This window comes from Mobula hypostoma, chromosome 6, assembly GCF_963921235.1.
Source record: "Mobula hypostoma chromosome 6, sMobHyp1.1, whole genome shotgun sequence".
In the NCBI taxonomy this organism is placed as follows: domain Eukaryota; kingdom Metazoa; phylum Chordata; class Chondrichthyes; order Myliobatiformes; family Myliobatidae; genus Mobula; species Mobula hypostoma.
In genome coordinates, this window is record NC_086102.1 from 87,494,423 (window position 1) to 87,521,462 (window position 27,040).

The 27,040-nt window shown below is 44.9% G+C and overlaps 2 protein-coding genes across 4 annotated transcripts in view; one reads left to right on the forward strand and one right to left on the reverse strand.

The window, feature by feature from the left end:
- Positions 1–27,040, reverse strand: part of gtf2f2b (general transcription factor IIF, polypeptide 2b) — a 162,622-nt gene that overhangs the window by 9,832 nt on the left and 125,750 nt on the right. For both annotated transcript variants that reach the window (XM_063051161.1, XM_063051160.1), the window contains 2 exons: positions 17,851–17,950; positions 10,942–11,085 (listed from right to left, as the gene is read on the reverse strand). In XM_063051161.1, the coding sequence (XP_062907231.1) occupies positions 10,942–11,085; positions 17,851–17,950 (244 nt within the window). The remainder of the gene's footprint in view (positions 1–10,941; positions 11,086–17,850; positions 17,951–27,040) is intronic.
- The window catches only part of kctd4 (potassium channel tetramerization domain containing 4), an 81,054-nt gene continuing 68,115 nt past the window's right edge, over positions 14,102–27,040 (forward strand). The window contains exon 1 of one of the 2 annotated variants that reach the window (XM_063051169.1): positions 14,102–14,551. In XM_063051169.1, the coding sequence (XP_062907239.1) occupies positions 14,482–14,551 (70 nt within the window). In that variant the 5' untranslated portion in view covers positions 14,102–14,481. The remainder of the gene's footprint in view (positions 14,552–27,040) is intronic. The other variant, XM_063051162.1, reaches the window with a different exon arrangement.

Genomic DNA, 27,040 nt, shown 5'->3' on the forward strand with positions numbered 1-27,040 from the left:
AGCATGAAAGACATTGAACTCATTTGTTGTCACATGTTACTTGATGATAGCAGTTGAGCCCTGCTGCAGCTGTGAGCACCCTTCTGTAACTCTAGTTTGATCCAGAACTGCCACCTTGAGATAACTTTCGGGCGGTCGTACCTGGATCTCTTGGTCGACAGTCCTGAGTGCCCCTGATCTGGCCCTCAGCATATTGTGGATCTCTTGGTTCAGCCAGGGCTTCTGGTTGGGGAAGACTGAATGATTTTGTGGGGACACTCCTGTCCATGACTGACTTTATAATTCATAACAACTGTAGCGTATTCGTTCAGATCCTCTGATGCGTCCTTAAACATGGCCTACTCTACCGATTCCAGCAGCCCGATAGCCGACCACTCCCTTGTTGACCTTATTTTTGGAATCTTGCTCTTTAGCCTCCACATGTAGGCAGGTAGGACAGCCAGGACCAAATTTCCCAAAACATGATACGGGGATGGAACAGCAATAATTCTTTTTGGTGGTAGAGCAGTGTTGGAACCCCTGGTGCTGTAGGCGGTACGTTGATGATACAAGACCATGACGTAGGAGCAGGATTAGGCCATTTGGCCCATCGAGTCTGCTCTACCATTCAATCATGGCTGATCTTGTTTCTCTTCCTCAGCCCCACTCCCTGGCCATCTCCCCATAACCGCTGATGCCGTGTCCAATCAAGAACCTATCAAGCTCTGCCTTAAATGCACCCAACAACCTGGCCTCCACAGCTGTATCTGGTAACAAATTCCACAAGTTCACCACCCTCTGGCTGAAGAAATTTCTCCACATCTCTGTTTTGAAAGGGCGCCCCTCTATCCTGAGGCTGTGCCCTCTTGTCCTAGACTCCCCCACCATGGGAAACATCTTTTCCACATCTACTCTGTCTAGGCCTTTCAACATTTGAAAGGTTTCAATGAGATACCTCCTCATCTTTCTAAATTTCAGTGAGTACAGACCCAGAACCATCAAACGTCCTTGTATGATAACCCTTTCATTCCTGGAATCTTCCGTGTGAACCTCCTCTGGACCCTCTCCAATGCCAGCGCACCTTTTCTAAGATGAGGAGCCCGAAACTGTTTATAATACTCAAGGTGAGGCTTCACCAGTGCCTTATAAAGCCTCAGCATCATATCCTTGCTCTTGTATTCTAGACCACCTGAAATGAATGCTAACATGGCATTTGCCTGACTCAGCCTGCAAGTTAACCATCAGGGTGTTCTGCACAAGGATTCCCAAATCCCTCTGCATCTCCAATTCCTGATCTTCTCCCTATTTAGAAAATCTACTGCACATTTATTTCTACTATGGAAGTGCATGACCATGCATTTTCCAACATTGTATTTCATTTGCCACTTTCTTGCCCATTCTTCTAATCTGTCCTTTTACATCCTACCTGTTTCCTCAACACTACCTGCCCCTCCACCAATCTTCATATCATCTGCAAACTTGGCAACAAAGCCACTTATTCCACTATCTAAATCATTTATATACAGCATAAAAAGAATGGTCCCACACCAACTCCTGCAGAACATCACTAGTCACTGGCAGCCAACCAGAAAAGGATCCTTTTATTCTCACTCGCTGCCTCCTACCAATCAGCCAATGCTCTAAACATGTTAGTAACTTTCCTGTAATACCATGGGCTTTTAACTTGGTAACAGCCTCATGTGTGGCACCTTGTCAAAGGCCTTCTGAAAGTCGAAATATACAACATCCACTGCATCCCCTTTATCTATCCTACTTGTAATCTCCTCAAAGAATTCCAACAGGTTCGTCAGGCAGGATTTTCCATGAAGGAAACCATGCTGATTTTGTCCTATCTTGTCCTGTGTCACCATGTACTCCATCGCCTCATCCTTAACAAAGGACTCTAACATCTTCCCAACCACTGAGGTCAGGCTAATTGGTCTATAATTTCCTTTCTGCTGCCTTCCTTCTTTCTTAAAGAGTAGAGTGACATTTGCAATTTTCCAGTCCTCTGGCACCATGGCCAGAATCCAATGATTTTTGAAATATTAGTTCTAATGCCACCACAATCTCTAACGCTACCTCTTTCAGTACCCTAGGATGCATTTCATCTGGTCTGGGTGACTTATGTACCTTTAGGTCTTTCAGTTTTTTGAGCACCTTCTCCCTTGTGATAGTAACTGAACCCACTTCTCCTCATTCACAGACTGCAATATCTGGCACATTGCTAGTGTCCTCCACAGTGAAGACTGATGCAGAATACTCATTTAGTTCATCAGCCATCTCCATGTCCCCCATTATTATTTTCCCTGCCTCATTTCCTAGTGGTCCTATATCCACTCTCACTTCTCTTTTATTTTTAACATACTTGAAAAAACTTTTACGATCCCCTGGAGGGCTCAATGACAAACTGCTCTAAGAAGCTATCTCTTAGGCGTTCAACAAACTCCCTCTCCTGAGATCCGTAACCAACCTGATTTTCCCAATCGACCTGCATGTTAAAATCTCCCATGACTATCATAACATTGCCCTTTTGACACACCTTTTCTATTTCCTGTTGTAATCTGTGGTCCATCTCCCAGCCACTGTTGGGAGGCCTGTATATAACTGCCATTGGGGTCCTTTTACCCTTGCAGTTTCTTAACTCAACCCACAAAGATTCAACATCTTCCAATCCTATGTCATACCTTTCTATTGATTTGATGCCATTCTTTACCAGTAGAGCGACACCACCCCCTCTGCCTACCTTCCTATCCCTCCAAAACAACATGTAACCTTGGACATTCAGCTCCCAACTACAACTATCCTTCAGCCACGATTCAGTGATGGCCACAACATCATACCTGCTAATCTCTAATAATGCAACAAGATCATCCACCTTATTTCTTATCCTGCACACATTTAGATACAATACCTTGATTACTATATTTGCTGTCCTTTCTGATTTTGCACTCCTAATGTCTTGATACTCAGCCTGTTGTCTGCAACTATGTCCCATCACCTGCCTGCCGGTCCTGACAGTCCAACTGCATGCTATCTTTACTCTTTTTTACCATCCATCCTTTCCTGAGTCCCTTCACTCCGGTTCCCAACCCCCCGCCAAGTTAGTTTAAATCCTCCCCAACAGCTCTAACAAAGCTGCCCGTGAGAATATTGGTCCCCCCCAGGGTTCAGGTGCAACCCCTCACTTTTGAACAGGTCATACCTCCCCCAGAAGAGATCCCAAGAACCTGAAGCCCTTCCCCCTCCATCAACTTCTCAGCCACGCATTTATCTGCCAAATCATCCTGTTTCTACCCTCACTGGCACATGACACAGGCAGCAATCCAGAAATTACTACCTGGGAGGTCCTGCTTCTCAGCTTTCTACCTAGCTCTCTAAATTCTCTTTTCAGGACCTCTCTGCTTTTCCTTCCTATGTCATTGGTACCAATATGGACCAAGACATCTGCTGCTCTCCCTCCCTCTCCAAAATTTTGTGGACATGATCCGAGACACACCTGACCCTGGCACCTGGGAGGCAACATACCATCCAGGTGTCCCATTCACGTCCACACAATCTCCTGTCTATTTCCCTCACTATCAAGTCCCCTATCGCTACCGCTCCCTTCTCCCTCTTTCCCTTCTGCACCACGGACCCAGGCTCGGTGCCTGTAACCCGGTCACCATGGCACTCCCCTGGAGGTCATCCCCCTGGAGGTCATCCCCCACAAAAGTATCCAAAGCGGTTTACTTGTTTTTGAGGGGAATGGCCACAGAGGTGCTTTGCTCTAACTGCCAATTTCCATTTCTCCTGACAGTCACCCAGCTATTCGCCTCCTGCAACTTCAGGGTGACCACCTCCCTGTAGCTTTGATCAATTATATCCTCACTCTCACGTACAAGCTGAAGGTCATCCAGTTGTTGCTCCAGATCCCAAACACGGTCTTTAAGGAGCTGCAGCCGGATGCACTTCACGCAGATGTAGTTACATAGAAAACCTACAGCACAATAAAGGCCCTTCGGCCCACAAAGTTGTGCCCGGGAGACTCTGGGTCTCCCCGTTCTCCAACATTCCGCATGAGGAACACACCACAGCCATTTAAATGGTACAGTAAGAGAGGGAAAAAAAACAAAAACGAAAGCTTAACAGACGCTTTACACAGAGCTGACGCCTCTCGCCACTGGCCTACTTCCGACAATGGCCACTCCGCTTATCCCTTCTGTACTTTTATTTAGTTGGTAGAACTCTGTTGACACCGCTGATAGACCACGTACAATGGACAAATGCTCTCGAAGCTCCCTTTTTAAATAACCACCGCCGACCTGCGAGAAATCCCTCTTGGTAAAGCTCTGTTGATGCCGCTGATAGGCCACGTACAATTGGGCAAAGATTTCTTCAAACAAGTCTGATTGAAGTTCCCAACAATGATTGGAAAGACATCAAGGTAGACTGTTTCTTGTTTGCTAATCATGACAGTCAATACATTGAGTACTTATTTAACATCAGCCTTTGGTGGTATGTAAACTGCGGTCAGAATCACGGAGAACTCTCAGTGAGTACAACAGATGGCACTTATCATTTGAAGTTCCAAGTCAGGGGAACGAGAGTGCTATGTCCGAGCACCACAAAGAGTTCACCAGCACCTTTTCACCAGGAAACCAACATACAACTCCACAGTTACCTTGGCAGTGGTTCTTCTCAACCGACTTTCTATGAGAAATTAATTCAGTGTTTCTCTGTCGTAACAATTCAATGTTAACCACACACCAGTGTTTCCAGCATGCCCTTTAACTAATTTTCTGTCTGCTTCTTTCTGCCACTCCCTCCCACCAGAACTACAACAGTGGGGCCCTACAGCACATCAGGCTCCGTTTTCACCTTATGACTTCAGACCTCTCCAGTGTGACGTTGCCTGCTATTGCCTCTCATCCTCCCCTTCGCTTTCTTTTCTTGATTTTAAGTGCATCACCCTTCCATAAGACCCTGGCTGGCCATAAGTAACATCAACAAACACTTCCCAAGGAACATTCTACTGCAAGTACAGGGAATGGAGCAAATGATCTTTTATCTTTGTAGTTTCCAGGTCTCCTTGGACCTCTTTCAGTATACTGAAGTATTTAATGTTTCCACCAATGTAATGTAGAGGCCAAATACAGATTGGGTGACTGCTTTGTGGAAGACCTAAATGAAATCTGCCAGTGCAACTGAGAGCTTCCAGTTGCCTATCACTAATTCTCAATCCCATTGTGACTTTTTTTTCTTCTTAAAATGCTTCCTCTCACATTTCTTCACTTTTCCCAAATGCCACCATCTTTTCCCAGGCTCCAACTGCCTGTATGTTGTCTCTCTGCCTCCTCCAAGCTCACTCATCAACCTTGCTTTGTATTATTGGTAAATCTAGATACATTAGTATGGCATCATAGTGGTTGTTACTGGGCTTGTGTCCAGAGGGACACAACTAACAAATAGTTCCTGTAGTACATACCACCTGCTACGAGGAGTGCAAAGTTCCCATTCTATCAGGTGGAATTACAGCTCAGTTATTGTGTAATGAAATATCCAGCATATACAGTAATTCTTCTTTGGATAATCTTTACTTATGGAACTAAGATATGCCTTGAACATGCATTAACACTCAGAGAATAAAGAGCAGAGTAGGCATAAGGCTAAGTAAAGACTTAACACAATCAAGTTAACTTTATATAAGAACAGCATATGCTGGAAATACACAGTTAAGCGGAAATTGATTTTAAACATTCAAACACACTTATTCCAAAATGTTAATGCTTATTTCCACCGAAGAAAGTAATTTCAAACTGTGATATTTGACAATTCATTCAACTCCTTAAATAATTTGATACCCCTGCCTTCTGTCACTAAATGGAAATCAAATGCCTTCAGAATTAATAACAGGTTAATTGGAAAAAATTAAAGCAAAAATTACACAATTGTATCTTTAGAAAAACATAGTGACCAAAGGTAGCCAGCAAGCCATTGCAGAGCAGGGCTGGGCAGCAAACTATTTAACCATAGTGAAAGGACTGAGATGAGTTTCCCAAAATTGACAAGTTGGCAACTTTGCTGGTCAAACAAAACAGATTTATGCTTGTTTGCACTTGTACTGCTAAAAAATTTGATATTTCTGTCTATGGGAGCAAGGACTATATGATAACTCACATTCTGCTCCACAGAAGCAGGATAAGAATTTTATTCTGTTGGCTCCCAGGAATTTTAGCATTAAGTTTGAGTATATCTGGGTCTTTGAAACTCCAAAGGGCAAATGACTCACAAATGAAAGTAATTTTTGCAGTTGATTATGTTGGCCAGAAAGAACTAGCCTACAAATCAGTGAATTTGAATAAGGTCAAGGATAGTGGAAGTAGACTAACTAATTGTTTTTGTCCTTGCCATGAATTGAAAGAATGGAGACTGCCATTTTGTGAAGCTGCTCTGTAGCCTCCATTTTGTGAGTTTTCTTGTAAACTGGTTCTGCTCAGGAATAAGACCATAAGACATAGGAAAAGAATTAGGCCATTCAGCCCATTGAGTCTGCTCCGCCATTCCATCATGGTTGATCCCAGATCCCATTCAACCCCATACACCTAGTTTCTTGCCATATCCTTTGATGCCCTGACCAATCAGGAAATGATCAACTTCTGCTTTAATTATACCCACGGACTTGGCCTCCACCGCAGTCTGTGGCAGAACATTCCATAGATTTATTACTGTGATGGAATCTTATGTTTTATTCATTATGGACTGTGCCTTTAAGAATCACGCCTGTAAGAGAGAGAGAGACGTACAGCACAAGAAGCTTGCTGCAGAGAGAGAGAGAGGGGAGGAGCTACATGATAGACAGCTGGTGTTCAGCACACCCGTATTTAAACAAGCGTAACTGTCTCTTTCGCAGGACACGCAGATGCACGAAGGCTGGTGGCGGAATTGCCACTGAACTTTTAAGTGCCCACAAGGGTGGGGTTGAGGATCGATTAAGAGGAATCAATCTGTTACTATCAGTGCGTGTAAGGGCGACCCTGTGGAATCTACTGGTGTGTCTAACCCTTGCCTGGGTTGGTACATTATCACTTGAAGACGGCGCTCTTAAGTTGGTCACGTTTGGATAACTTGGAAGATTTGGAGGACATCGAGGAGGATTGATGACACCTGTTTACTTGGATTACAAATCTCTCTCTCTCTCTCACTTCAATCCCGTGGACTGAACTGACTTCCCTTACCACACCATCGTAAGACTGTATCACTTACCACCTAAGCTTGAAGAAGTTTGGGGATTTATATATATTCAACTATACATGCATAACACCATTAACGCTTGATTTACCTGGTTTAAGTTACTATATGATGTAGTTTCTAATAAAACAGTGTTTCGTTAACAGCAAAACCAGACTCCAGGTGTGTTCTATTGCTGCTGATACTTTTACAGGGTTGCGTGTACGTGACAATTACTCTCTGGCTAAAAAAAAATCCTTCTTACCTCCGTCCTAAAGGGTTGTCCCTCAATTTTGAGGCCGTACCCTCTGGTTCTGGATAACCCCACCATAGGAAATATCCTCTCCACATCCACCCTATCTATTTCTTTTAACATTCCGTACGTTTCAATGAGATCCCCTCTCATTCTACTGAATTCCAGTGAGTACAGGCCCAAAGCTGCCAAACACTCCTCATATGTTAACCCCTTCATTCCCAGAATCATCCTCATGAACTTCATCTGGACTCTCTCCAATGACAACACATTCTTTCTGAGATATGGGTCCCAAAACTGAGTGTCTTGGGTCCAAGTGCAGCCTGACTAGTGTCTTATAAAGCCTCAGCATTATCTCCTTGCTTTTATATTCTATTCTGCTTGAAATAAATGTCAACATCATATTTGCCTTCTTTATCACAGACTCAACCTGTAAATTAACCTTCTGGGAGTCTTGCATAAGGACTCCTAAGTCCCTTTGCACCTCTGATGTTTGAATCTTCTTCCCATTTAGATAATAGTCTGCACTTTTGTTCCTTTTACCAAAATGCATTATCATATGTTTCCCAACAACGTATTCCACCTGCCTTTATTTTTGCCCATTCTTCCAATTGCTCTAAGCCCTGCTGCATTGCTTCCTCAGCACTACCTACCCCTACACATATCTTCATATCATCTGCAAATTTTGCCACAAAGCCATCAATTCCATTTTCTAAATCACTGACAAACGATGTGAATAGTAGCAGTCCCAATACTGACCCCTGAGGAACACCACTATTCACCAGCAGCCAACCAGAAAAGGTCCCTTTTATTCCCACTCGCGGCCCCCTGTCAGTCAGCCATTCTGCTATCCATGCCAGTTTCTATCCTGTACCTTGTTAAGCAGCCTCATGTGTGGCACCTCATCCAATGTCTCTGAAAATCCAAGTAAATGACATTCACCGCCTCTCCTTTGTCCACCCTACTTGTTACTTCCTCGAAGAACTTCAACAGATTTGTCAGACAAGATTTCCCTTTACAGAAACCAAGCTGATTTTGACTTATTTTATCATTAGTCTCCAGGTATCCTGAAACCTCAATCTTAATAATGGCCTCCAACACTCTCCCTACCACTGAGGTTATGCTAACTAGCCTATAATTCCCTTTCTTTTGCCTTCCTCCCTTCTTAAAGAGTGGAGTGACATTTGCAATATTCCACTCCTCTGGGACCATGCCAGAATTAAGTGATTCTTGAAAGATTATGACTAATGCATCAGTTGTCTCTTCAGCAACTCTCTCAGGATTCTGCGATGTAGTCCATCTGGTCCAGGTGACTAATCCACCTTAAGACCTTTGAGTTTGCCTAGCATTTTTTCCTTTGTAATAGCAATGGCACTCACTCCTGCTCCCTGACACTCAGACCTCTGGCACACTGAGTGAAGACTGATGCAAAGTACTAATTACGTTCATCTGCCATTTCTCTGTCCCCCATTACTACCTCACCAGCATCATTTTCCAGTAGTCCAAAATCAACTCGCACCTTTTTACTCTTTATATAAACTGAAAAAAATTTAGTATCCTGCTTTATATTATTGGCTAGTTCGCCCTCATATTTCATCTTTTCTGTTCTTATAGCTTTTTTAGTTGCCTTTTGTTGGATCTTAAAAGCTTCCCAATCACTTCTGCTACATTATATGCCCTTTCCTTTGCTTTTATGCAGTCCTTAACTTCCCTTGTCAGCCACAGTTGCCATTTGAGGACTTCTTCTGTAGGACATATCTATCCTGCACCTTGTGAACTATTCCCAGAAACTCTGGCCCTCTCTGTTCTGCCATCATCCCCGCCAGTATCCTCCTCCAATCCACCTGGGCAAGCTCCTCTCTCATGTCTCTGTAATGTAATTCCCTTTATTCCATTGCGATACTGATACATGTGAGTTATGTTTCTCCCTCTCAATTTGCAGTAAATTATGATCACTGCCTCCCAAGGGTTCCTTTATATTAAGCTCCCTCATAAGATTTGGGTTATTACACAACACCCAAACTAAGCTAGCCTTTCCCTGAGTAGGCTCAAGCACAAGCTGCTCTAAAAAGCCATCTCATTGGCATTCCCCTCTTCTGATCGGACACCAACCTGATTTTCCCAATCTCCTTGCATATTGAAGTCCCCCATTTCAATTGTGTCATTGCCTTTATTACATGCCTTTTCCACCTCCCTTTGCAATGTCAACCCCACATCTTGGCTACTATTTGGAAGCCTTTATATGATTTCCATAATGGTGAAATCATTACCCTTCTTACCCTTCTCTGACCCTATGTCACCTCTTTCAAAAGATGTAATTCCATCTCTTACCACAGAGACACACCACTGCCTGTGCCTTCCTCCCTATCCTTTCGACACAAAGTATATCCTTTAATGTTAAGCTCCCAACTATGATCTTCTTTCAGCCACGACTCAGTGATGCCCACAATGTCATACCAACCAATCTCTAATTGCACCACAAGTTTGTCCATCTTATTCCAAATGGTACTTGCATTTAAATACAGCACCTTCAGTCCTACATTCATCACCCTTTTGACTTTTGCCTACATTCATCACCCTTTTGACTTTTGCCCCTGTGGTACAATTTAACTCTTTGCTCTGTCTGCATTTGTACCCAGTCACTGTATCAATGTGCTTTAAAATAGTCACACTGATGCTCCTGATAATCTGCTGGATTAGAAATCATTTCCAAATAAGTTATTTGTGAGGTGTTCTTTTGTATGATAGAATATGCAGGTTTATGAATATTGGGGTCTGTACCTCCCTTGATTAACTCGAGCCTCATAACTAGTTGGTCTGCTCTGATCTAGAACAAAGAGACATAAATTACCAGTTGCCACTTGCCAAAGAGAGGACAATAAATTGATGCTGGCTTGGACCACAGCCAATACAAAGGTAACAGGTCAGTTAGATGAGACCTTGAGCCAACAAGATTGAAACACAACATCTGAACTGACAAGAAGTGTTTAAAAGTAACGAGCTTCGAATGCAAAGCAACAGCATCTCCAAAGACCAACCATCGCAGATGTGGTGGACTCCAAGTTGGAGACGTGGAGATGACATTGGGGCCACAGGGAACACCTGGCCACCGTAGACTCTTTTGCATGAGTAATACCTTTTCTATTCTTTGACTGTTCACGAAAGATCAGACAACCTCTTAGGTGTGTACTCAGCTAGTCACTTTGTAAATTCATGTGCTTGTTAGTTGAGATGCTAAAGTACTTGTCAGTAAATACAGATTCTCTCTGTCCTCAACTGATCATTATTACTAAGGGGTAATCCTTGAAATTACAATCGTGTGATATTTATGACACTTCTCTGGAGTCAAATTGCCATAATATTGCAACAAATATTAAAGAATAACACATATGCAATTATATCATCCATGGCCACAACTTAACCTCTAAGTGAACTATACACTTTAAATCCAGAAGATGGCACTGGTAGAATTAGAACAGTACATCATCCCCTTTACTTACAACTGGCTGCTTTGTGATATCCACCAAGTCCTTAATGTTGTAGTACTGATGCTTCTCAAATGCTGAGAACAACATGTCCAGAACTTGTTGCTTGTCAGCCCGGGCACGCTTTCCGTCTTCCTTCTTCTTCCTCTCATATTCAATCTAACAGAAAGCTCAAGATTAGTAAAGTGATATTGCACTCAGAGTAAAGGCACAGCAGTACTTCTCTTCCAGGAAACCAATTCTTTCTAAGTCATTGCATCAGTTACTGACAGGGAGATTCCCAGTGTTGCTAACTGTCTAGTTTCCTTATCAGATCTGTGAGGAGACAAGAAGCTCAGGGACCCATCACCAGATCTCCAGGGTCACCGTCTGGGTTTCCCTGCACCGGTTGATATGTTAATTGGTCATTGTAAATTGTGCTGAGGTAAAATCAGGAGGTTCGGGGTGGTGCACCTGAAGGGTCCATGCTGCATCTCAATGAATAAAATACACAGGTACCACATTACAACTGGATACCTGTATCCAAGAGGGCCCTTCTGCTGTCTCTCCTACAGGGCAGAAATAGCTTCTTGGCTTTCTGGCCTGCAGCAGCTTCATGAAACATAGAGACATGATTTACAAAGTGCAAATATTCATTCTTCACATATAGGTGAAGGGGCTTTAGATTTCTCAGTTCAATAAAATGATGCAGCCTCAACAAGCAACCCCTGAGAGGGTGCTCCTGCACTTTCCCAAAGAAAGGACATCCCTCTCGCACTCTTTCCGATCAGTTTTACCTCGAGGCTTTTGTTTGCCACATCCTGAATTGTATATGAGTGTGTGTACATGTCTTTCTCAAGTGCACAATTTTACCATGTAGCTCCTGCCTCTGAGCAGGACACACAGTCAGTGTCTACAGGTACGTTCAATGCCAGTGTCAATGGCTAAATAACAGTCTAGAGAGGGAAACACTGCCTTGTGAAAGTGGTGGCCAGGGAGATCAGGAACAGTGTCCATAGAGCTCTGAGGTTTACAAAGCAATTGGATATTTCTGCTATGTGTCTTGGTAACAATCTAAGCACCAGTCAAGGAAATAGTTTGTGGATGCACCAGTGAATCAGACCAAGTTCCTGTTCATATCCATCCACAACAGTCCATTTTCCAATCTGATACCATCATGAGGTATCTGAATACTCACAAGACAGACAATCGAAAATGGGCAAAAGTATCAGAAGTTCAGGGAAGTTAGCCAAGCTTGCTCCACGAGCTGAACTTTCAACAGTTAATGCTTCTAACCTGCCCTGCACCAAGGACTCTTCACCCATTGCTGTGTTCTGAACTACTCCTCGGTCCAACCACATAAGAAAATAGGAACATAAATAGGCCACTCGGCCCTTCAAACCTGGACTGTATATGCCAGGGGTCCCCAACCTTTTTTGCACCGCGGACCGGTTTAATATTGACAATATTCTTGCGGACCGGCCGACCAGGGGTGGGGGGTGGTGTGGTGTTAATCATGATCAGAACATAGGTGATAAGTCAACTATGAGTCACTTATCAGTAGCTAATACACTCAATTTTGTTTCTAAAAGGGTTTATCTAACGAATGTAAAATCAAACACACAGCACATATTTTCCTCACATGAATATAGTGATAAGTCAATTATAAGTCATAAGGGGGTTCTTTATGTCCAGTTTATTCCGCAGTTTAGTTTTCATTGCATTCGTGGCTGTCTCAGGATATTCAGCCTTGACTTTGATCCAGAATGCCGGCAGAGATGTTATGTCAAACATACTTTTCAGCCCATCATCATTTGCAAGCTCGAGTAGTTGATCTTTTTCCCGCACTGACATGGATGATTCACCGGGGATATTCACAAGTGGGTCACGGACCCATTCCTTTGCACATCTTGGGTCATTTGCGGTTGGGATGTAACGCTCGAATTCTGTCGACAGCGAAGATAGGTGTTGGCGCACCAGCTGTAGCCTCAGTCTCTCCCAAATTCCCAGTTAATGTTGGGAACGTGTCAAATATGCCCTGTCCACTTGCCGTCCCCACAGTTCGAATTTGGCTGTGAAAGCAGACACTTTATCTGCCAACTTGAAGACAGTTGTCATTCTCCCCTGAAGTGACAAATTGCGTTCATTGAGCAAGTTGAAGATGTCACACAGATAAGCGAGTTTTGCTATCCACTCCTCATCACTAAAGTGTGCTGCCAGTGGTGACTCTTTTCCTGAAAGAAATCTCTGTAGCTGCTCTCTTAACTCAAAAACCCTGGCCAGGGCTCTCCCCCTTGATAGCCACCTGACGTCAGTGCGTAAGAGAAGGCGTTTGTGCATCCATTTCCTCGCAAAGCTGCTCAAACAGACGTGAGTTAAGGGCTTTTGCTTTGATGTGATTGATAACTTCAACAATGTCACTCAATATGTTGTTAAAATCAGGTGACATTTTTCGGCTAGCCAGCATTTCCCTGTGTGTGACACAGTGTGTAGACTGGCATTCAGGAGCAACCTCTTTGACTCGGGTAGTGAAACCAGATTCGTTAAGCTGTGCTTCGATGTCCTCCGCTATGTCATCGATTCTCCTTGAAACTGTGTTAGCTGCAGCTTCTCCCAACAGTTCACGGCACATGTCCTTGGCAGCAGGCAGAATCAATTCTTCACCAACAGTGAAAGGCTTCTTAGCCTTAGCAATACGGCTAGCCACTAAGTACGACACTCTCAGAGCAGCAGCATTTGTGGAGGTGGTGGATCTCAGCACTTGCTTCTGTCCCGCTTGCTCACGTTTTTTCTGCTCAAAAAACTCAACGGGTTTGTCTTTCAGTGCAGGATGCTTGGACTCAAGGTGCCGAAGCAGATTTGAGGGCTTCATTGCCTCATTAGACAGCTTGTCTCCACATATCACACACAGGGGGCTTGGAGCATGCGAGTCACCGGTCACAATAAAGCCATGTTTTATGTATGACTCGTCGTATTTTCTGTTGAAGGAAGTTTTCTTTTTTTTTGCAGTCTTGGCCTCAGCTGTCTCTGCATTATCATCATCGTTAGGCCTTTTATGTCCGCTACTATCTCTTCCAAAGAAACTTTCAAGCGACGTTTGTTTTTTACTCAAGTAGTTGTAAGTTAATGACCAACTGATGTCCTTGCGTGCGTTCAAGTTCAACAGTGTGTGACAGAGAATGAGGAAAGGTGCAGTTGACTCATATCCTTTCCTTGTGGCCCGGTAGCACATGCTTTGCGGCCCAGTGGTTGGGGACCACTGGTATATGCAATATGATCATGGTTAAGACTTATCTGCTCTGATATGCTAGATCTTTTTTAAAGATCTCTATTGACAGTTTCCACAATCTACCCCAGTGGAGAACTAATGATCAAATTCTGCTGCACGCTTAGACTGTGCCAACCATATGAACAGTTTTAACCTATAAAACACACATCTTGACCTGAAGCGTTAACTGTTTCTCTCCCCACAGATGCTGCCTCAGCTGCTCTGCGTTTCACATGCATTAAGATGGGCAGAGAACAATAAATTGTGGCACTTGGTGAGGAAGAAGGATCTGGAAGTTGAGCACACAGATGCACAAGGATCAGCCAGTAATGTACCAGTGGAGAAGACAACAGAAGGAAAAGGCAGAGGAACTGTTAGGTGAGCAAAGATGTGTACATATCATCATTCAAAATTTATGGAAGGACATCCAACTAAAGGGACTATTGAGGAAATTAAATCTGGAGGTGATAGAGGCATAGATTAATTTACCCCTAGTGAAAATGCCAGAAGTTATTGGTTGTATGGAATGTTCTCAGTTACAGTCTCTCTGCATTTGAAGTTGGACTGATTATTCCTGTCATAACTGATCCGGCAGCTAACCATTCAGATCAGAGAACAAAATGGAATAGGGATCTAGAATCTCATCCCACAAACCTGCAACAAGCAAAACAGTTGACAGTCTGAACACCTGTGCCTCTGCACTGTTCAGTTGACATTGTGCATGCTCTTGACAATCACAGTCAGTAAGTGCTATCTGAGGTAGACTGGAGTCAGGAAAAGGGGTGACGCAGCTTTGATCATTCCATTAACCTCTGGTGTTATTCGTACCAAGAGATGTTGGAACCCCGAGAGGAAGCACACAAACTTTGGGCAGCCTGGGTCCGCACATCTTGTCACTACCTCTTCCCTCAAGGGTCCCTTTCTTTCACAACCAGCTATCAGTAATATGCAACAGCAGATCAAACTCATCTTTCTAAGCAGAAACAGTACTAAATATACTGTCCTTGAAATGCTACTGGGTGGCACATTTGTTTGTGATTCACTATTGAGTTTGATCAAATACACGATTGTTTTTGGTGTGTGGGTGATACACTTTGGAAGTGTTATTTTGTGCTCAATGTGTAGGAGATGGAGACAAGACGTGGTTTCAAACAGAATTCTAAGCATGTTGGAATGCAAAATTCTTCAATGCAGAGGCCAAGGGCTCTTGTTGATTTAAGCCACTGCACAGTACACTGGCAGTTAGAGAGCTCACAGCTCCAGAGATCCAGGTTCAACCCCGACCTCAGGTGCTGCCTGTGTGGGGTCTGCCCGCTCTCCCTGTGACTTCACGGGTTTCCCCTGGGTGCTCTGCTTTCCTCCATATGTGGTTTGATAGCTTAATTGGATGCTGTAAATGGCCTCCATTGTGTCGCTGAGTGGTAGAATCTAGGGTGATTGATAGGAACGCTGGGAGAAGAACATAGGATCAATGACGCTGATTCAATAGGCCAAAGGGTCTGTTTAAGTGATCTATAAGTATCATTCAATGGATGGGGAGGCAATAAAGGCAGACTAATTGTTCACTGGAATGGTTGGAATACCTGAGACATCTCTAAGAGGTTTGGATTTGCACCTACCAGATTGCTGCATTCTTGGGGCCTGTGTCTGCTGTCCAACAGGTCCCACGATCACATGTTGAACCTCTCCCAATCAGTAATCACAATCATTTCCCTCCATGACTTCTACATCTCACCATCCTGACTGCCAGTGGCCAGTCCATCTGACTGATCTCAGTCCAGAGATCATGTCCTAGTGATGTCTCTCCCAAGCTCTCATTCCAGACTGCTCTCCATTCAGCCTATAAACTAGAAACCTCAGCCCAAACAGAACAGCTGAAGAGGAGACTGCGAAAAAAACATCTTTGCGTTGTAAAGGTCCCTCACTTCTAGATTAAGTACTGAACACCCCTTCCTGATTATTGGGCACACTACAACTTCTAACCCTGACATCTGAATCATGTATGCATATAATGTACCTTAACAATACACAATGAAATTTAGATTATCCGCCTATTTTAAAAGCTCCCTAAGTCATGTACTGTACCTGCAAGAATACTGCAGACATTTTTAGCATACAACCCCAATGAACAGAAATGGCATTGAAAATGTGGAAAATAAATCAAAAGAGATAATGGGGGAAATGGTTCAAAGCCTTAGTTCAAGGAAGTAGGAAGAAGGAAGAGGCAAAAAGGGGCAGGATGTAGTGGTATTGGAAAAGCATGAATAAGAAAGATGGTAAAAACAAGGATGAGAATTGTTAAATTGGGCTGATAGATATTTGATAGGACCCAAAGCGCTGGGAAGGACAGTGTGATGGATAGTACAGGATGTGTAGATAGCAGAGGTTGCTTAATTGCAAGTTTATGGAGGGTGTTGAAGAAGTTCACCTGGAAAAGATCTGAGATCAAAGGTCTCGTGACTCCTTAAACCACCGCCATGACCAATGGTACCTGTGAGCCAGGGGGAGGGGGTACAGATGTTTATATGACTCTGTTTGAGGGTCTCGGTAGGAAACAGGAAATGGTATCAGCAAAAGACAACAATATTATAGATGAAAGGAATGTTCTTTTTCACAGAAAGGATATGGCAACTCTAGAGAATGTGGGGCTAGTAGGTTTCCTACTAGCAGGGACATGAAACAGGTGACTGCATACATTTTGGGTATTAAGGATGACACTGAACTGGAAGAAATTGCAAAAGTGGCTGTACTGAACTACTGATGTCAGTGTAATGTGCAAAGGACCCATATTGATAGTAAGGTGAAGTGAGAGAGAGAAACAGATAGAAACAGAAGATTCAATTAAGAGAAGTGAAAAAGATTTGTGAGGATGTTACTGAATGCTTGTGTTCTATGGAGAGGTCGGACAGACTGGGGCCTTAGCCCCAGGAACAGAGGCTGAGGGGTAATAAAATCATGAGGGGAACACATAAAGTGAATGGCCAGTCTTTTTCCCAGGATATGAGAGCCTAAAACCAGAAGGCAGAGATTTACATTGAGATGGACCCAAGGGACAACTTTTCCCACACAGAAAGTGATGAGGTGCTAGAGGAAGTGGTAGAGACTCATACAATTATGACATCTAAAATGCATTTGGACATTTCCATGGACAGGAAAGATACATGGGCCAACACGAGCAAACAGGACCGGCCTGGGCAGGCACATTTGGTTACCACAGAGCAGTTAGGCCGAAGGGCCTGCTCCCTGTGCTGACAGACTCTAGACGCATGCTGCCTCACAACTGTGCAGCCAATTGAGGCAGACAGCCTTGTTCTTTCAGCAAAACACAGAAAGCAAAGAAAATGTGCATCTGTGTTCATATCCTCTACTCCAATCCAGTGCATTGTCGAGCATCTCTACCTGCCTTCCCGCTGAAAGGTAATATAACTGACATCTTAACAGCTACAGACTTTTATTTCAGTTCAAGTAAAACATAGACATAGTCAAACAGGAACAGTAAAGTGGCCCTTGTTAAATCCCTGCCTCGAATATTTTTCAACCCATGCTCCTGCCCCACTATAAATACACTTTCATCTTGCTCCCACGCTCGTACTGGAGACTCTAATACAGACCCTTAGCTGTAAAACACAGCAAGTTTGGTCACACGTCAATGTGACAGAAAAACTAATCACACTTACATTGTATTGATGGTTTGCAACAGGCTTATAATTTGTTGTTACAACCTTATCCAGTTGTAGGGAGAGACGGAATGGCTTTGATGATTCCTCGATTTGTTGTCTAGAGTGTGGGGACAAAAATAAAATTATTCTAAGTTAGCAATGTTACTGTATTCTAAATTACCATAGCATATTCAGCAAAGACAAGTAGCACTGAGTCAAGGCAGGAGGAGAAGATGGCGGTGCGCCTGCGTGTGCACAGCCCTCGGTGAAAAATGATATCGTATCTGTTAAATAGGGGCCGTGGACAATTCAGATTTGATGGAGAATGGATGTGAAAGCACGAAGGAACATCCGGAGAAATTTCTGAAAAGCCTATTCGCTGCTTTTGTTACTGTGTGGTTGCAAATCTTTCGGAGAGTAGGCCTCAAAATCCCCAGCCTTGCCTGCTTTTGGCGACCGAGGTTGAGGTCGAATCATTCGCTCAGTACTCGGTGTTGGAGAGCTGATCAGAACTCGAAGTTTTCGCATGACTCAGAGTCGGACTGTGGTCGGCATGGCAGGGAGAGTTTTTCTTCCTTCTCCCGTCTGCGTGAGATGTGGGACATTTGAGAGACTTTGAACTTTTACTGTGCTCACGGACTTCTTCATCAAGTTATGGTATTGTTACACTGTTTGTAACTATATGTTATAATTATGTGGTTTTGTCAGTTTTTTCAGTCTTGGTCTGTCCTGTATTTTGTGATATCACACCAGAGGAAATAATGCATCATTTCTTAATGCATGCATTACGAAATGACAATAAAATAGGACTACGTGTCTTCATAATCATAAACATGAATACGATGACCAAAGGCTTCATCACAAACAACTGGCTTTCAGGAGACTTACAGCATGAGACTGAGAGTGAGAAGGGTGAGATAGTTCGGGTAAGAGAGAGAATGAGTTGGCAGGGCCTGGGGAAGACACGATGGAGAGTTGGGGGAATGGGGTGGGAGGGGAGGGGTAGGAGGATGGGAATGTCAGAGGGGGAGTGGTGAGGGCTAAGGAGTGGCTGACACAAGAGGGAAAAGGATGGGAGGTGGGGGAAGAGATCAGGTGAAAGGATCGGGGACGGGGAGGGGTCAGGATAGAGCAGGTGCGGGTAAAAGGGCAGAGACAGGGAGGAGGCGGGGATTGAGGGATCAGTGGCTAGAGGAGGTGGAGGGAGAGAGGATGAGGAGAGAAAGTGCGGGAGGGGGCAGAAGGGGCAGGGATGAGAGGATGTAGTTTAAAAGGGGTGGGAGTAAGGGGGTGCAGGTGGAAGAGGGATAGTAGTGAGAGGTTGTGTCTGGGAGACGGAAGGATGAGAGGAGGGAAAGAGTGGGGAAGAGAATAGGTGGGTGGGGGAGGAATTGTAAGGTGGGGACTAGGATAAGATGGTAGAACGGATGGATGGAATGGAGTGGGTGCAGAGGGGTAAAAGGTGGTGACTGGGAGAGAGTGGAAGGGGTAGGAAGAGGCGGAAGAAGGTGGGGGGAGGTAGAATGGGGAGACGCAGGGGAGAAGATGGAGGGGTGAAGTTGGGGGGACAAAAGGTGGGGGAGAAAGGATGGGGAGAGAATGAGGGGGGAGAGAAACATAGAAAACCTACAGCACAATACAGGCCCTTCATCCCACAAAGCTGTGCCGAACATGTCCCTACCTTAGAAATTACCTAGGGTTACCCATAGCCCTCTATTTTTCTGAGCTCCATGTACCTATCCAGGAGTCTCTTAAAAGATCCTATCGTATCCGCCTCCACCACCATCTTTGGCAGCCCATTCCACGCACTCAGCACTGTCTGTGTAAAAAACTTACCCCTGACATCTCCTCTGTACTTACTTCCAAGCACCTTAAAATTATGCCCTCTCATGCTAGTCATTTCAGCCCTGGGAAAAAGCTTCTGACTATCCACACATCTTATACACCTCTATCAGGTCACCTCTCATCCTCCGTTGCTCCAAGGAGAAAAGGTCGAGTTCACTCAACGTATTCTCATAAGGCATGCTCCCCAATCCAGGCAACATCCTTGTAAATCTCCTCTGTACCCTTTCTATAGTTTCCACATCCTTCCTGTACTGAGACGACCAGAAATGAGCACAGTACTCCAAGTGGGGTCTGACCAGAGTCCTATACAGCTGTAACATTACCTCTCGGCTCTTAAACTCAATCCCATGATTGATGAAGGCCAATACACTGTATGCTGCCTTAACCACACAGTCAACCTGCGCAGCAGCTTTGAGTGTCCTATGGACTCGGACCCCAAGATCCCTCTAATCCTCCACACTGCCAAGAGTCTTACCATTAATACTATATTCTGCCATCATATTTGACCTACCAAAATGAACCACCTCACACTGATCTGGGTTGAACTCCATCTGCCACTTCTCAGCCCAGTTTTGCATGCCCGCTGTAACCTCTGACAGCCATCCACACTATCCACAACACCTCCAACATTTGTGTCATCAGCAAATTTACTAACCCATCCCTCCACTTCCTCATCCAGGTCATTTATAAAAATCACGAAGAGTAGGGGGTCCCAGAACAGATCCCTGAGGCACACCACTGGTCACCAACGTCCATGCAGAATATGACCCGTCTACAACCACACTTTGCCTTCTACGGGCAAGCCAATTCTGGATCCACAAAGCAATGTCCCCTTGGATCCCATGCCTCCTTACTTTCTCAATAAGCCTTGCATGGGGCAGGGATTCAAGTTTTTGGATCATTGGGACCTCTTTTGGCGCAGGCGTGACCTGTACAAAAAGGACGGGTTACACTTGAATCCTAGGGGGACCAATATCCTGGCAGGGAGATTAGCGGGGGCTACTGAGGTGACTTTAAACTAGAATGGTTGGGGGGTGGGAATCAAATTAAAGAGGCTAGGCGTGAGGAGGTTAGTTCACGACAGAGGGATGGGAACCAGTGCAGAGAGACAGAGGGGTGTAAAGTAAGGGTAGAAGCAAAAAGTACTAAGGAGAAAAGTAAAAGTGGCAGGCCGACAAATCCAGGGCAAGCATTAAAAAGGGCCACTTTTCAACATAATTGTATAAGGGCTAAGAGAGTTGTAAAAGAGCGCCTGAAGGCTTTATGTGTCAATGCAAGGAGCATTCGTAATAAGGTGGATGAATTGAAAGTGCAGATTGTTATTAATGATTATGATATAGTTGGGATCACAGAGACATGGCTCCAGGGTGACCAGGGATGGGAGCTCAACGTTCAGGGATATTCAATATTCAGGAGGGATAGACAGGAAGGAAGGGGAGGTGGGGTGGCGTTGCTGGTTAAAGAAGAGATTAACGCAATAGAAAGGAAGGACATAAGCCGGGAAGATGTGGAATCGATATGGATAGAGCTGCGTAACACTAAGGGGCAGAAGACGCTGGTGGGAGTTGTGTACAGGCCACCTAACAGTAGTAGTGAGGTCGGAGATGGTATTAAACAGGAAATTAGAAATGTGTGCAACAAAGGAACAGCAGTTATAATGGGTGACTTCAATCTACATGTAGACTGGGTGAACCAAATTGGTAAAGGTGCTGAGGAAGAGGATTTCTTGGAATGTATGCGGGTTGGTTTTTTGAACCAACATGTCGAGGAACCAACTAGAGAGCAGGCTATTCTGGACTGGGTTTTGAGCAATGAGGAAGGGTTAATTAGCGATCTTGTCGTGAGAGGCCCCTTGGGTAAGAGTGACCATAATATGGTGGAATTCTTCATTAAGATGGAGAGTGACATAGTTAATTCAGAAACAAAGGTTCTGAACTTAAAGAGGGGTAACTTTGAAGGTATGAGACGTGAATTAGCTAAGATAGACTGGCAAATGACACTTAAAGGATTGGCGGTGGATATGCAATGGCAAGCATTTAAAGGTTGCATGGATGAACTACAACAATTGTTCATCCCAGTTTGGCAAAAGAATAAATCAAGGAAGGTAGTGCACCCGTGGCTGACAAGAGAAATTAGGGATAGTATCAATTCCAAAGAAGAAGCATACAAATTAGCCAGAGAAAGTAGCTCACCTGAGGACTGGGAGAAATTCAGAGTTCAGCAGAGGAGGACAAAGGGCTTAATTAGGAAGGGGAAAAAAGATTATGAAAGAAAACTGGCAGGAAACATAAAAACGGACTGTAAAAGCTTTTATAGATATGTAAAAAGGAAAAGACTGGTACAGACAAATGTAGGTCCCCTGCAGACAGAAACAGGTGAATTGATTTTGGGGAGCAAGTACATGGCAGACCAATTGAATAATTACTTTGGTTCTGTCTTCACTAAGGAGGACATAAATAATCTTCCAGAAATAGTAAGGGACAGAGGGTCCAGTGAGATGGAGGAACTGAGTGAAATACATGTTAGTAGGGAAGTGGTGTTAGGTAAATTGAAGGGATTGAAGGCAGATAAATCCCCAGGGCCAGATGGTCTGCATCCGAGAGTGCTTAAAGAAGTAGCCCAAGAAATAGTGGATGCATTAGTGATAATTTTTCAAAACTCTTTAGATTCTGGATTAGTTCCTGAGGATTGGAGGGTGGCTAATGTAACCCCACTTTTTAAAAAAGGAGGGACAGAGAAACCGGGGAATTATAGACCGGTTAGCCTAACGTCGGTGGTGGGGAAACTGCTGGAGTCAGTTATCAAGGATGTGATAACAGCACATTTGGAAAGCGGTGAAATCATCGGACAAAGTCAGCATGGATTTGCGAAAGGAAAATCATGTCTGACGAATCTCATAGAATTTTTTGAGGATGTAACTAGTAGAGTGGATAGGGGAGAACCAGTGGATGTGGTATATTTGGATTTTCAAAAGGCTTTTGACAAGGTCCCACACAGGAGATTAGTGTGCAAACTTAAAGCACACGGTATTGGGGGTAAGGTATTGGTGTGGGTGGAGAATTGGTTAGCAGACAGGAAGCAAAGAGTGGGAATAAATGGGACCTTTTCAGAATGGCAGGCGGTGACTAGTGGGGTACCGCAAGGCTCAGTGCTGGGACCCCAGTTGTTTACAATATATATTAATGACTTGGATGAGGGAATTAAATGCAGCATCTCCAAGTTTGCGGATGACACGAAGCTGGGTGGCAGTGTTAGCAGTGAGGAGGATGCTAAGAGGATGCAGAGTGACTTGGATAGGTTGGGTGAGTGGGCAAATTCATGGCAGATGCAATTTAATGTGGATAAATGTGAAGTTATCCACTTTGGTGGCAAAAATAGGAAAACAGATTATTATCTGAATGGTGGCCGATTAGGAAAAGGGGAGGTGCAACTAGACCTGGGTGTCATTATACACCAGTCATTGAAAGCGGGCATGCAGGTACAGCAGGCGGTGAAAAAGGCGAACGGTATGCTGGCATTTATAGCGAGAGGATTCGAGTACAGGAGCAGGGAGGTACTACTGCAGTTGTACAAGGCCTTGGTGAGACCACACCTGGAGTATTGTGTGCAGTTTTGGTCCCCTAATCTGAGGAAAGACATCTTTGCCATAGAGGGAGTACAAAGAAGGTTCACCAGATTGATTCCTGGGATGGCAGGACTTTCATATGAAGAAAGACTGGATGAATTGGGCTTGTACTCGTTGGAATTTAGAAGATTGAGGGGGGATCTGATTGAAACGTATAAGATCCTAAAGGGATTGGACAGGCGAGATGCAGGAAGATTGTTCCCGATGTTGGGGAAGTCCAGAACGAGGGGTCACAGTTTGAGGATAGAGGGGAAGCCTTTTAGGACCGAGATTAGGAAAAACTTCTTCACACAGAGAGTGGTGAATCTGTGGAATTCTCTGCCACAGGAAACTGTTGAGGCCAGTTCATTGGCTATATTTAAGAGGGAGTTAGATATGGCCCTTGTGGCTACGGGAGTCAGGGGGTATGGAGGGAAGGCTGGGGCGGGGTTCTGAGTTGGATGATCAGCCATGATCATAATAAATGGCGGTGCAGGCTCGAAGGGCCGAATGGCCTACTCCTGCACCTATTTTCTATGTTTCTATGTTTCTATGTGGTACCTTATCAAATGCCTTGCTGAAATCCATATACACTACATCTACTGCTCTACCTTCATCAATGTGTTTAGTCACATTCTCAAAAAATTCAATCAGGCTCGTAAGGCATGACAAAGCTATGCTGACTATTCCTACTCATATCATGCCTCTCCAAACGTTCATAAATTCTGCCTCTCAGGATCTTCTCCATCAACGTACCAACCACTGAAGTAAGACTCACTGGTCTATAATTTCCTGGGCTATCTCTATTCCCTTTCTTGAATAATGGAACAACATCCGCAAACCTCCAATCTTCCGGAGCCTCTCCCATCCTCATTGATGATGCAAAGCTCATCGCCAGAGGCTCAGCAATCTCCTCCCTTGCTTCCCACAGTAGCCTGGGGTACACTTCATCCAGTCCCAGTGACTTATCCAACTTGATGCTTTCCAAAAGCTCCAGCACATTTTCTTTCTTAATGTCTATATGCTCAAGCTTTTCAGTCCACTGTCAGTCATCCCTACAAACGCCAAGATCCTTTTCCGTAGTGAATACTGAAGCAAAGTACTCACTATGTACCTCTGCTATCTCCTCCGGTTCCATACGCACTTTTCCACTGTCACACTTGATTGGTCCTATTCTCTCACGTCTTATCCTCTTGCTCTTCACGTACTTGTAGAATGCCTTGGGGTTTTCCTTAACCCTGTCCACCAAGGCCTTCTCATAGCCCCTTCTGGCTCTCTTAATTTCTTTCTTAAGCTCCTTCCTGCTAGCCTTATAATCTTCTAGATCTCTATCATTACCCAGTTTTTTGAACCTTTCATGAGCTCTTTTCTTCTTGACTAGATTTACAACAGCCTTCATACACCACAGTTCCAGCACCCTACCATCCTTTCCCCATCTCATTGGAATGTACCGATGCAGAACTCCACGCAAATATTCCCTGAACGTTTGCCACATTTCTTCTGTACATTTCCTTGAGAACTGCTGTTCCCAATTAATGCTTGCCTGATAGCTTCATATTTCCTCTTACTCCAATTAAATGCGTTCCTAACTTGTCTATTCCTATCCCTCCCCAATGCTATGGTACAGGAGATAAAATTGTGATCACTGTCTCCAAAATGTTCTCCCACTGAGAGATCTGACACCTGACCAGGTTCATTTCCCAATACCAAATCAAGTACAGCCTCTCCTCTTCTAGGCTTATCTACATATTGTGTCAAGAAACCTTCCTGAACACACCTAACAAACTCCACCCCATCTAAACCCCTTGCCCTAGGGAGATGCCATTTCAACCGTATGTAGTTATACCGCTAAATGAACAATGTTCCTCCGGATCAGGGTACACGACACAGTACATACCACTCACACACAGCACAATGTTACCCCAGATAATTTTTTTAAAAAGGTGCATTTATGACACAAGTTAAAGAGTAAAGAGTATAACACTTGGTAGTTGGTGAGACCTGGGCAGTGGCTGGGAGTTCAGTAGTCTCACAGCCTGGGGGAAGAAGCTGTTTCCTAATCTAACAGTCCTTGTCCTGATGCTACTGTACCTCCTGTCTGATGGTGATGGGGCAGGGGGGTTCAAAGAGATTGATTGTTGGATGGATGGCAGGGATCACTGACAATGCGAAGGGCCCTGTGTGAGCAGCGCTCCTGGTAAATATCTCGGATGGGTGGAAAAGAGACCCCGATAATCCTTTCAGACGTCCTCACAATCCTTTGTTGGTCAGATGCCTTGCAATTCCCAAACCAGACGGTGATGCAGCTAGTCAGGACACTTTCAGTGGGGGTGGGGGGAGGCAGGAGTCTAGCTTGCCTTAATCTCCTCAGGAAGTCGAGACACTACTGTGCTTTCTTCACTACGGAGGTGGTGTTGCCCAGGTGCACTCCCAGAAACTTGGTGTTCCCAACTCTCTCCATGGAGGCAACAACAGGAATTCTGCAGATGCTGGAAATTCAAGCAACACACATCAAAGTTGCTGGTGAACGCAGCAGGCCAGGCAGCATCTCTAGGAAGAGGTGCAGTCGACGTTTCAGGCCGAGACCCTTCGTCAGGACTAACTGAAGGAAGAGTGAGTAAGAGATTTGAAAGTTTACGTGCAGTGAAGAGTGGTCAGTCTGCAGCTTCCTGATGGATCAGTGGTCGAGCCTCCGTTATGTCCCCTAGAGTGCAGTTCCTGATTAGTAGTGCACTTTTACCTCCCTCTCTATATTTTCTGAAAAATCAAAACTCTGGAACATTAAGTGCCCATTCCTGTCTCTCTCCCAACAAAGTCTCTGTAGTGGCCACAACATCAGAGTTCCAAGCTCTAGGTTCTTCACTTTTATCTGTAATACTCCCAGCATTAAATACACAAACTTCAAACTCTCCGTCCCATCGTATCCATTACATTGCTCCAGCCTGTTTTTACCTTCTTCTCCAACCCCCCACTTTCTGAGCTGGTGGAGGGGAGGAGGTGGAGGGGAGGAAGGTGGAGGAGAGGAGGTTGGGAGGAGGTGGAGGGGAGGGAAGGGAGGTGGAGGAGAGGAGGTGGAGGGGAGAATATGGAGGGTTGGAAGGTGGAAGGAAGGTGGAGGTGGAGGGAAGGTGGAGGGGAGGAGGTGGAGGGGAGGAGGTGGAGGGGAGGAGGTGGAGGGGAGGAAGATGGAGGGGAGAAGGTGGAAGGGAGGGAGGTAGGTGGAGGAGAGGAAGGTGGGGGGGAGAAAGGTGAGGGAGAGGAAGGTGAGGGAGAGGAAGATGAGGGAGAGGAAGGTGGGGAGAGGAAGGTGAGGGAGAGGAAGGTGAGGGAGAGGAAGGTGAGGGAGAGGAAGGTGAAGGTGGAGGGGAGGAAGGTGGGAAGGAGGTTGAGGGGAGGAGGTGGAGGGGAGATGGAGGAGGGGAGATGGAGGAGGGGAGATGGAGGAGGTGGAGGTGAGGATGGTGGAGAGGAGAAAATGGAGGGGAGAAGTTGGAGGGGAGGAAGTTGGAGGGGAGGAAGTTGGAGGGGAGGAAGTTGGAGGGGAGGAAGTTGGAGGGGAGGAAGGTGGAGGGGAGGAAGGTGGAGGGGAGGAAGGTGGAGGGATGGAAAGTGGAGGTGGAGGGGAGGAAGTTGGATGTGGAAGGGAGGGAGGTGGAGGGAAGAAGTTGGGGGAGGTGGTGGAGGGGAGGAAGGGGTTTGGGAAGAAGGTGGAGGGGAGGAAGGGGGATGGGAGGAAGGGGGATGGGAGGAAATGGGAGG